General features: G+C 37.2%; 1 protein-coding gene across 1 annotated transcript; it reads left to right on the top strand.

Annotated features, from left to right (window-relative positions):
• The first annotated feature begins 2,863 nt into the window (after positions 1–2,863).
• LOC121378993 (dynein assembly factor 5, axonemal-like) lies at positions 2,864–12,415 on the top strand. Its single transcript, XM_041507426.1, has 10 exons — positions 2,864–3,494; positions 3,819–4,061; positions 4,329–4,415; positions 5,881–6,113; positions 6,702–6,911; positions 7,632–7,775; positions 8,807–8,975; positions 9,678–9,976; positions 10,439–10,790; positions 11,845–12,415. Exons 1-10 carry the CDS (start codon positions 2,864–2,866, stop codon positions 11,979–11,981), a joined length of 2,505 nt encoding a protein of 834 aa, XP_041363360.1. The 3' UTR covers positions 11,982–12,415.
• Positions 12,416–12,871: the final 456 nt, after the last annotated feature.

Genomic DNA, 12,871 nt, shown 5'->3' with positions numbered 1-12,871 from the left:
AAATTATTATTTACAGACGAAATGTTGCCTGGACATTGGAGACTACGCAGTGTTGTTAGCAATCTGATTAAAATTAGTTCTACTGGTCTAAATAAGGCATTCGTAATTCACATGAAACATGTTGTAGGCCCTATACCCTCAGGATAATTCGGAATGTTTTCAAATTATTTTCAAATCACTGGCATGATTCTGCAAGTAAGGTTTTGATTGGTGGACATGAGCTCCAACTGGCTGCTGTTAGATCCACATGTAATAGTGGAGCTAATTTTAATTAGATTGCTCATTCTTATTTCTGAAGAAACGTCTTAAGCCTTCTAACCGATTTAGACGGCATGTCATAGGTTCATTACTTGATATGGGCGGGGAAAGCGTCACTGCGTGTTCGCACCAGTTGTTTTGACGTCATTCGTACAGCTCTTGGCGATGATTTCTGTCGAAATAATTTTGGTCACGTGACTTGTTATTAATACGGCTTTTTTGCTGTCTTCACGATTAAGACGATCGAAATGCTGATATGCGATTGGCTGAATTGGAGAGAAACCGAGGAAATGCCGTCTAATACATATTATCAAGACCACCACAAAATATTCCCCACAACATTTTTGGAACTGCACATGCTATGTTGAACATACATGTATGTATTTCAGTCGATTTACAACATTGCATACATATATGTAATATAAATAATGAAGGCTATACTACTAAAGGAAAGGAATATTTGTTTAACGACAATCTAGGATTAATCCTCGTCGGTGCATTGGACTATGATTCGTTCCAGCCAATGCTATAACAAAGGCCATGGTATGTACTATCTTGTCTGTGCGATGGTGCATATAAAATAGCCCTTGCTTCTAATAAAACCGAGTACCCAGCAGCCACAGGTGTTGCGGGGGTTGGTTTCTTCTCTGATTACCAATGTAATCATATGCCCGCCGCCATATAGCCGTAAATAAAAATGTCTTGACACTGTTGGATGTATCGTTACAAAAGTCTTTTTTTTATTTCTTAATTCTTTCTTTCTAAAGTGGTAGCAGTACACAATTAACTCCCTTGTGTACCCTAGTTCATATGTTGTTTTTGCATAGATTCATGTTTGAAGGGCAATTATTTGGAATATAAAGTAAATTCTTAAGCTTACAATAGCCAAGAGTTATTAAACAAACAATTTTTTTTTATTACATTTGTTTTTTTTCACCAGGAGTGCAAACGGTTTAGGTACAATGAGGCTTGATATTCATGGACTGAGTTTTACTTGTGGCAAAAGTGGGGCACGATCAATTTGGGTAATTTTCAAACAAGCTTATTTTTGGGAAAAATTTACTAGTTAAATTAACCTTTATTCAAAAGAGGATTTTTGTAAGGTTTGATAAGCAAAGTTTCCATAAATATATACGCCATATCCTCCAACTCCCGCCTGGGTGTGGTTTGTAGGTTATAGGTGTGGACATTGTCAAAAACGCACCCAAAATCATACAGTTTAAGGACACATTTTGGAATGTAAATTTTTTTTTACCTGAAAATATTTAAAGGAGTCTTTTATAAATATGACTCTGTTATTAACTTCCGTGAGACTAAAAGTATCTTTAAAGGGAGGGTCAACTCAAATATGAGCCTCGTGTTTTGGAAAGATGCATACCCGGACGACCAACACATAATGAGACTTTAAGAAATGAAAACCGCGTAATTTTAGAGTTAATAAAACAAAAATGTGATTATTCCTGCTAACTGGGGGTAAAAACGACCACTCACGATACCCAAGTAATTATTTTCTTTTCTTTAGGACTAGGCCTACGTAATTGGTCAGTTTTGTGATTTTAGATGGGAAAGGCTACTTAATTAAGGGTTTCACTGAATTATTTACAGAAATAAAGCAGGACGGCTGATAATGTCCATTATCATTTTAGGGGTGGCCGCGCGGCTACCCCACAATACTCTGTGATCTTTATAAAACGTGCACGTATTTTTTTTGGTGTTTAGACACCTTGACTTGGTGACTGTCTAAAATATACACCTGCCAATCAGGAACCACAGATACAGGCCACGGAGAGAAAAGACCAATTAACTAAGAAAACACTCCGATTATCATTTCAATACGTGTGGTAATGTAGGAACAAAACATAATACAATTATTTCGACACTTTGACAATGCTGGTTTATTTTGTATTGAAAAATAATATATACTTAGGCTATTACAGAATCTTGCATCCGCAGATAAGGTATGTTTTGTTTCTTCAGTTCTAAGACTAATTTCACTGGGATGGTACAAAATGGCTGCGTCAGTTATATATAATACGTCTAGCCGTCACATTTAACCGTTTTATGAATTAACTATACGATTATACTTGTTGATATTAAGCAATAATGTGATTTATATATCGTTGAATATGCATACCAAGCCAAATACCTTAATTGTCCCTTCCTTTAAATCTTTATTTTTAAACCACAGGTAGGCATTTAGGATGCCAGGGGCTTGTATGCATAATTCTTAGCTGAAGATTCACAAATAACTGTGGTCTTCTACCAAGTATTCAGATATAGGCACGTAGGAACCGGAGGAGAGAGAAAGCCTCAGCCTGTGTCCTCCACCCCCATCCACAAACTCGAGGACAAAAATGTACATACTTTTTTGTCTTACGTGCACTTATAAAAATCTTGCTTGTGCCCCTCACCCCCTCCCACTAGAGATTGTTCCCTCCTCCCCACTCTAGATATCATTCCTTCGGGCCTGGTTCAAGCTTCTAAGAAAGCCACTTCGAGAACATACATTGATCAGAACGAGCGACGCGGCCACGTGTCTAAGGGACATAACTCTATTGATAGCGTCTCGTTCTCGTAGTGAAGGACATTTGTAGTGGTAAACAAGATGGCGACCGTAGACCAAAATTCCAATGCTGTTTTGCAAGGAATCGCAAGACATTTGAACTGCTTAACGGAAGAAAACCGAAACATAAGAAAGAAAGCCGTAGAAGGTCTTCGAACTGAAACTATTGATAGAACACCGCCGTTGGACCCCGAAAGTCTGCATTTGGTATTTTCCGAAATTCTGAAACCTCTCCTTAAACTTTTATCGGATCCGGTAGAAAAATGCAGGGAGCTTTCCGTTTCCATGATATCGGATTTCTTAAAACACGTTCAAAAACCAGACGAGCATTTACCCTATATAATTCCTGTCCTGTGCCAAAGACTTGGACAGCAGGAAATAGTTGAGACGTCCGAAGAAGTCCGTTTATCCAGTGTCAATTTGCTGTATCAAATCATGGAATTTTCTGGAAAGAAACTTGCTGTTTATTTAGATGACATAATTAGAATCCTACAAAGAACATTAATTGATCCTTATCCAGAGGTTAAAAAGCAAAGCTGCCATTGTTCATCACGTTTAGCGAAAACAATTCCTGAGTATTTTCATGCTCAAACAGATTCACTTGTAAAACCATTGTTAATGACAATTACCCATCAACATTCTAAAGTTCGAGCATTAGTTATTGAGACACTTGGTAAGTATTTTATGTCTAGAGATATTTCTGAGTAATTATCTAGAATAAATATTTACATTAAAAATGCAGTTAAAACTAATTAAATGTACATCATAGATTCATACATACGTAACAGTGTGTAATTTAACAAGAATGTATTATTCGTCCATTATAGTTGACGGTGGTACTGGAACTCTGATATAAACAAGTTAATTTATTTAGATAATTTATATATTTTGAATCTTTTACTTTCTGTTGATCAACTGCAGTAACTGGCATCTAGATCATCATAATGTATAATGTTTCAAAACTAAACTTAAACAAAAAAAATTGAATTCATTTCAGGTGATATTCTGCAGTTTGGCAATGGGAAATACGTTGATGATGTCATATCCCATTTTGCTCAACGTCTGTTTGACCGGACTCCAATGGTGAGAAAAGCTGTGACTAAAGTCGTTGGCAACTGGCTTCTAGACTTGCCGGACCGTTATTCATTTCATCACAAATTAATTCCTCTTCTGCTGACCAGTATAACGGATGAACAGCCAGAAATCAGCGACCTGGCAGATACCCTGTGGCATGATATTGGTATGAACAGATTAAAGTTAATTAACACTACACTTTTTTTTTTTTATAACAGAGAATATTTATAGATTTTTTGGAAACTTAAAATATGTCTGAGGATGCATTAAATTTTCTGTTTTCAATATGGAATTTGTTTTAAAATACTGCTATTAGTATTATTAACATTAAACAGCTAATTTTCTGATATACATGTATGTCCTATATTTTAATTTAGGAATAAAGTATCTAGCTTATTTACCCACTATTAATATGTGTTGGATTTTATTTTAGGAATGAAGTATGAAGGCGAGAATGAAAGTGATTTAAAAGACAAAATGGATTTTGCTGCTGCAGACCCAAGCCACTATCCCCAAAACGGTAAATGCATGTTGCTGTTGCCTATCACACATTTGTTTTCAGAAATTTCCAAATTAAATATTTTTGTTTATTTCTGTTTGTACCAGGTAAACCATAGAATACAAAATGCCTTGAGAGAGTGAGAGAGACAGACAGAGAGAGAGAGAGTGGATAATTTGTAATTTAATATTCTAGTTTTGGCAATGTTTAAAGAAGACATATACACAGACCTCTCAGTTTTTAAATGAGGCAAGGTAGAGCACCCGCTTAAGATGCAGATGGACTGATCCATCTTGATGGGGTGAAGCATTACCACCCACAAGAGGTTTCAGCTGAGCAAAAGGTTACATGTGGCTTTTTGCCCAGCTGATAGCTCTTGTGTGTGAGCGATTTTTACCTTACATGGTGGTGAGAAAAACATCTTTCGTGCATGCATGGTAAAAATACTCAGTATACGCTATCAGAAAAGCTGAATTTACCAACTGACCAGTGAAAACACAAATAATTGTGACAGTCGCAAGCAAATTAGCTCAGCACTTAGCCCATTGTGTATGGTGAAATTACCATGAGCTGATACAGAGATAGCTTTCATGTGCAGTAGGCTTTAAAGTTAATTTCATCCTAACTATTGCCTCAGTACTGGTATGTACATCAGAGATTATGGTTTATGATTAATTTATACTTTGTTGCCCCAAGCAACTTTAATAGAATCACACTGGAAATGTGTTTAACAATCTGTTGTTAATTTATAATACAGTGAAACCAACCTAAACCGGACACGCTCGGGACCAAGTAAAAAGTCCGGTTTTAAGGGGTATCTAGTTTAGAGAGGTTCTCTTTTGTACTGATATTTAAAAGGGGAGGGTGAGAAATGTCCAGTTTTGGGAGAATTATGGTTTACAGAGGGTCCTGTTTTGAAAGGTTTCACTGTACCAGGATAATCACAAAATTAATTTTGAGTGCTGCACTTTGTACATTTAAATACTGAATGACATACTTTTAGTTAATAATTAGTTAATAGCATTTCACTTGGTTTGCTCAGAATTAATTTCCTACTTTGCTATTTTGCATACACATTAGCAGGCTGATAAAACCTTCATGTTCTGTCTAATTTCTATGCTTATATGTTTTTGTGTTTAGTTAAAAGACCTGATCTTGGCAGTCATATGTTAGTCATGCACATTTTTTTTACAATTTTTGTTTGTTTTGTTTTGTTTGATTTTTGGTCTACTGTGAAATGTGTAATGATCGCTGAAACTTGCTTAGCAAATCACAACGCGATACTGAACAAAATGTTCCCTGTATTACATAATCAGGCTCATCATCATCTTCTCATTAAATTCTATTTTTGTACGTTTTTTAATTGAAAGCCCTTATCTTGGCTGTTGAACATTAGTCATAAAAAAATATAGCTTTTGGGGGTATTTTACATGCATTTTATAACATTCATCTTTAAAAATCTTTTTATATCTGTTTTGTTTTTCAGTTGAAAGGCCTAATCTGGGCTGTCGTACGTTAGTGATGCGACACCTGTCTAAAATCCTGCCTGGTCTGCTGCGTGACATCGGCGACTGGGTGGTGGAGACGCGTGTGAAGTCTGCCGCGCTGCTGTACACATTGCTACTGAACGCTGAGGACTACGTCACTCAGCACATGGAGAAACTCACATCCAGCATGTACAAGGCCTGCATGGACGAAGACAAGAGAGTCGTTACAGACGTACGTACCAGTGTTTTAAAGCTGCAACTTAAAAAGTGCAATCTCAAAATGTGTGTGTGGGGTGGGAATTATATAATATATTTATTAAGAAAAAAACCCCAATGCTATAAGTGACATATTTCACTATTGTTACATATCCTTGTAGGGCTCAATGTTTCACACAAACCGTTGTTCAGTTCGCGTGTTTGTTACACATCTGTAAATTCACACAGACTGGCAGTCAGTTTTGTGGGAAACGGTTACATTCTAAAATTAAAAGTAAATATTTCAGAATCATCAGATCTTTATTCGCTATACAAATATATTTTTTGTAAACCACGTAGCTTTGTAAACCACGTAGCTGTGTAAACCAGATTTCCGTTTAAACCAGATTGGTGCATAAACCAGATTTCTGTGTTTACAAACCAGATTTTTGAATAAACGACCATGATCTTAGTCCAATTCAGTGGCAGTTTATAAAACATTGTGTCAGTCCTATATTAATCGGGTTCAAATTAGACTTAGACTTTATCTTTATTAATTTACTGTGTTTGATTTGTAAGTAGACTGGCCCAGCTTGTTTTAACATTGAGAGTTTATTTTAATCAGGTCCGCCGTGCAGCTGAACTGATAGGTTACTTCGTCCAACCGGAGGTTTGGTGTAAACTGGTGCTGACCAACGTACGACAGACGCAGTGTTCCGGTTCACTGATGGTCCTAGCCAGCGTGGTGCGGGGATCAGAGCGTCACGCTTTGAAAGACTACATCAGTCAGATCTGTAACGTTATAGCCTCACCCGAGATCTGTCAGTCAATCCAGGTAAAGATATAGTCTTCTGCAGAGGTGGTCATTTGAACACTTTAATTACAGTGGTTCTTATGTAATATTACTAGCTACTTAAAAATTAGTGAAAAAACCTAAGTTTAGAAATGTATTGTATGACAATTTGCATTTTCTACAATGATATTGCTTCATTATAAGTTCAGATGGATAAATGGATGTCTAATGACTAGGGTTTTTGCCAGAGGTTACAGAGGGTAAAATTACGTAACATATTTGATATTTTTAATAATGTTTTGAAAGATTATAGTGAAAGAACTGCTGTTTAATATTTGACTAACTGCATGAAATGCAGTGTTTAAAATCAAACATTTCAAACCCATAAGACCTAATAGGGGCACTTATGGCCAGTTTTGGCTTTATTATGTTACCTCAAATTATTTTCTGACAAAAAGCCTGATGACATCCCAGCATAAAGAAAATTGGCCATTATTTATAATATTTAAAAACACACAACATTATTAACACTACATCCAGTTCTCCACAATTGGTACATCAAAGGCTATGGTATGTACTGTAGTGCCAAAATGTAAGTGCACATAAAAAAAATCCCCTTGTTGTTTTATTGGTCTTATATGATGACAGCAGGTTTCCTCTCTTGACCGAAGAGTCGAACTAGACGTGTCAGATAACAAATAGCTGCTGTTTAAGATGTAGTGACAGATATGTTAAACCAACATTCCTTTCCTTTTTTCCCAGACTGATGTACATCTACAGCTGCTTGCGTGTATCGATGCCATTCTCGACGTTCTGCAGGAAGACTCTGTGATTATCAGTCAGGATTTGTTCACCGTTCTCCTCACGGTGTTATCCCAGTCACAGGAACCCGCTGTCAAACAACAGGTAGCACTATTTGTCGGTTAGACTTAATCGGTGTGTGTAGTTTGGATAATATCACCATGTTTTGTATCATTAACGTTTTTTTTGTCTGTACAGAAAATGTTATCAACGTCCCAAAGGATTTTTATTTATGCATGAGTACATTGTGTGTATGTGCAGTCTAAACTATTTTTTGTATTGATTAATGAAATATTTACTCGGTCAAGAGTTGTCATTGCATCCTTTTTATCTCGCAAGCCCGGATTGTCTCAAGGCAAGATTCCAGCAATGAGCTACCTTTCAATTAACTAAGTCAAATCAACAAATAGCTCCATTCACCAACCGTCCTAAATTATGTGTCAAATTATCTTCAAGAAATTACCCAACCCCTCGCCCGCTACTGACCCTGTTCTGGCTGCTTGTGCTTCCTTGCACATGCCGGCGTGGGCGACCCCCTCTCCCATCCACCCCCAACCCTTTCCTATCTTGGACAGAGGAGCTGTCGAAAGTCGACAACTGCGCTAATTTGTACTTCTTATACAATTTTGTACTTCTTATGCACACTTTTGTACTTATTATACACACATTTGTTTTTATACACACATTTGTACTTTTTATACACACATATGTACTTCTTAAACACCCATTTGTACTTTTTATACACACATTTGTACTTCTTAAACACCCATTTGTACTTTTTATACACACATATGTACTTCTTAAACACCCATTTGTACTTTTTATACACATATAGTAGTTTAGGAAATTCATCCCTTCTTGTTATTTATTTATTGTACAGTTCTCTGCAAGTAATACACATAATTATAATTTTTTTGTTTACTGTAAGTCCATGATTACCTCAGCTGTGTGTCCAGGGCAGAGGTTAATGATGAGTAGTTAGTGAGACACACGTCTGTGTAATGGCCTTACACCTGCCCAATGAGCCATTATAATTTACCCTGCATGCAAGCTGGTACCAGGATGTGAATCTAGCACCTACCGGCATCTAAACCCAATAACTAGGCCAGTCTTAATTAATCACTTCTTGTTGGCAGGTGAACGGTCTCCAGTTGAAGTTGGGTCAGACGGAGTGTTTGGAGTCAGTGGCCGAGGTGTATAGTAGACATTCGGCTGCTCTCATTGAATCCTATCAACACTGCTTTGGAATGTGGACTGTTCATTCTGTAGAGAGACAGATTTTTGATGTACTGTTGATCGAAGCAGGTTGGTTTTCTTTTCATACTGCTGAAATGAAGACATTAACTTCATCCTATTGCAGGTTTCCTATGGGTCATATAAATTCTAGAAAGTCGTGGAATTTGCAAAGATCATTTATCAGATCTGGAAAGTCAGAATTTTTATTTGGCACATGAAAAGTTATAGCAAATAAAAATTGCTTTAAATTTATATTTAAAAAACATTTCTCTTTTAATTTTAAAAATTTGTTATGTTTTTTGTACACAACACTACAGTATATATTCATATTTTAATAGTCATTTTCTATTAGTACTAAGTACATATAGGGTTAAAACTGTACTGTACTTTTGCTATGTTCTAAATAAATCATGACAAACAAAGTGAAATTTAACAAATTTATCACCATCACATCTGGTATAGGCAATAACTTTAAATTTGTAATATTGTGTCAACTCTCTTAGGATCCATTCTAAACTGGGCACCTATGACTTTAAATTACTGTTAAATGTCAGTAATTTAATAATAACATTAATCAGATTATTATTACTTGTTTTAAATCCCAGAAAGAAAAAAAAATTGACAAGTTAATTACTCTATTTGTTTCTTTATTAACCCGTTCTTGAAGCTGGATATTTTTAAGGAATTTTATGAAATCCATAGAAGAAAAAAAAAGAAGAAGGTTGCAGCTCTTTAATTTAGTGTTACAAAGTAATTTCGCTGTTTACACAGGACCGGTCGTGGGTGAACTACTTGACTACATCATCCCGATGCTGGTTACGAACCTCAACCCCGACAAGGACCCGGAGATGAGACTGAAGTTCTTCGCACTGCTCTCACGCTTGATGGTGAACGCCGCCAGCACGCTAGACTCAAAGCAGAGGTTTGGCGATTTCGCCGTGATGGTGATCAGAGACATGGTCATCCCGAACTGTGAGTGGCGGGCGGGCCGGACGGCCGGGGCAATACGCACCACAGCCGTGTCCTGCTGCTGGGCCCTGCTGCAGAGCGGAGTTCTCACACGAGAAAAGGTTGGTTGTGTTTTTAAAGCTGATCAGACATACCAGTAGACTTGTATGTATTGTGCTAAATGTATATTCAGTTCCAAAAGAAACTTTACTTGTTTTAGAATGCCATTCATTCATTCATTTTTTAATTTCTTCAAATAGTGCTTCACATTTATACTTTTGTGTGCGTGTTTATAAAGATAGGTAGGTAGGTAGATACCTGGGTTGTTGTTTTCTTGCTCATGCATATATTTTTTTCAATGTTTATCCATACGTCCATTTTAATGCATCTATCCATCCAATCATTTATCCGCTAACATGTCATTCCACCCATCCAAATCTACCCATCCATTCTGTAATTCCATCCATCCATCTTTCCTGTCATTCCATCCATCCATCTGTCCAAACCTATTCAGCCAGCCAGCCAGCCAAAAACCCAGCCACCCAAACCCAGCCATTCATCAATGGACCGCCTGCTTGTTTCAGCTGGAGCCTGTGGTCGAGGAGCTGCTCACTCAGATCATCAGTACGATGCAGGACGACTACAACAAGACGACGCGACTCGTCAGCTGTCGTGTCATGACTCGCATCTTCGACCTCATGGGCTCCTCCCTCTCGCGGGACCGGCTACACAACATCTACCCCGAGCTGCTGAAACGCCTTGATGACAGCAGTGACGAGATCCGGGTGACGGTCACCAAGACGTTTCTGGGTTACTTCAGCTGCTTCGAGTCTGGTTACGAGCCGGACCTGTACCGCGCCCACCTGGAGGCGATATACAGAGGTCTGCTGGTTCACCTCGATGACCCCGAGCCAAACATACAGGAGGCCATGTTAGGTCAGTGTGAATAAGGAATCTTTTGTGGGGGGTTTACTACCATGAAAGAGCATGTCCTGTTTTGTTTTGTGATTTTGAGGGCCATTGACAATTATTAACATTTTAATGAGGGTACAAACAATATGCTGGGAAAAAAAAAAAAATTGTTGATGTAGCTAACCAATGCAAAAGATACATTTAGAACAAAAAAAAGAAAAGTTTACGGATGGATCCATTGATAAAATTATTATAACCAGCTATTTTTAGAGTCTGAACAGTGAAACCCTTCTTAATTGGACACCCTAAGGACCAAGTAAAAATTCCAGTTTTAAAAGGTATCTGGTTTAAAGGTGGGGGGGGGGGGGGGGGGGGGGGGATCATGAAAAACATCTGGTTTTGAGGGAATTCTGTGTCCAGATTAGAGGGGCTTCAATGTATGTTATGTTTCTTCCTAACTGTAGGAAATGTTTTAGAGGCGAATTTTATGTTCTAAACAAAACAAGAAATAGTTATATATTTTTAATTCCTGAATATCCACTTAAATATTTGTTAGAAGACTGTTGTTTACAGATATCAATGACTATTTTAAGCCAGCATGTGTGCTATTGATACTAATCTTTTTTTTCATCTGAAAATCTTTTTCATTGTAATTTTCCATTTTAAGAGATATGGGGTAGGATGTAACTAAGTTTTAGAATGTTTGTTTTTGTGTGATGTGTCATAATATTGATCACCCTCAATGGACTGACAAGTGTTTTCCTGTCACAAACGCTGCCTCACATCTGTTTATCAAATGCTGTAGACACTGCCTCACATCTGTTTATCAAATGCTGTAGACACTGCCTCACATCTGTTTATCCGATGCTGTAGACATTGCCTCACATCTGTTTATCAAATGCTGTAGACAGTAGTATATGCTGTCATCTCTTTGAGAAGTGCATATAAAATTTCCCTAACAGATATTTAGTAAAAGAACCTGTATGGTGGCAACAGGTTATCTGTCAGACTGTCAAAACCAATCTCAAAATAACAATACATTACCACATTAAACATGCTTTCCTTTCCTTTTTTTCAGAGGTCCTTAAATATGCTGGTGAGTTGGTCCCATCCATGCTGAAAAATGAGGTTGAGGCTGTTAAACACAAACACCGAACACAGCGGTACTGCGAGCAGCTGCTACAACACTTGAATCAAATCAACACGGCTCAGTGATGGAGTTATCTTGGTCATTCAGTGTTTACCGTCTATTACTGAACTTCACGAAACCATCAACATTAAACATAATGACAGACTTGTCTAGAAAACATTTTTCTTCAGACATAATTTTGTAATACATCAAGCCTCTTACTGTGTATGTGTGTGGATTTATGTGTTTTTGAAGTCTTAACACCATTCTGGCATCTATTGTTAAAACTGCAATCTCAAGTATATTTTACATAATATTTAAGGATTTAGAATAGATTATCTAGTTTAGTTTTAATCTTATGATGCACCATTTTCCATTTAATTTGACATCTGTCTTAAAAAATACATTGTATTATAACAAGGAAAGAAGGAAATGTTTATTTAATGACACATGCAACACATTTTATTTACGGTTATATGGCGTCAGACATATGGTTACGGACCATACAGATATTGAGGGAGGAAACCCGCTGTCACCACTTCATGCGCTACTCTTTTTCGATTAGCAGCAAGTGATCTTTTATATGCACCATCCTACAGACAGGGTAGTACATACCACAGCCTTTGATATGCCAGTCATAGTGCACTGGCTGGAATGAGAAATAGTCCAATGGGCCCACCGTCGGGGAGTGATCCCAGACGGACATTGCATAAAGCAAGCACTTTACCACTATAACAAGAGTAAGCATCCCATTTATTTTCAATACAAAGTTATAAAAAATTAAGTAATCAGTTAGAGTAAATAGTTGTGTGAAGGAGCAGCTCTAAAAACCAAATACTGGGAAACAGCTAGAGACCTGAGGAGGACTGTGTGATTCATGGATATCAGGACTAAGACTTTTAATGCAACTGTCGAACGCAGAAGAAGAAGACTAAAGATTTACAAACATACTTTCTGAATTTTAGCTCCAAAACAA

This window comes from Gigantopelta aegis, chromosome 8 (genome assembly GCF_016097555.1).
Source record: "Gigantopelta aegis isolate Gae_Host chromosome 8, Gae_host_genome, whole genome shotgun sequence".
Classification (NCBI taxonomy): Eukaryota; Metazoa; Mollusca; class Gastropoda; order Neomphalida; family Peltospiridae; genus Gigantopelta; species Gigantopelta aegis.
The sequence above is the reverse complement of the archived record's forward strand: the minus strand, read 5'-3'. Positions and strand labels throughout refer to the sequence as shown.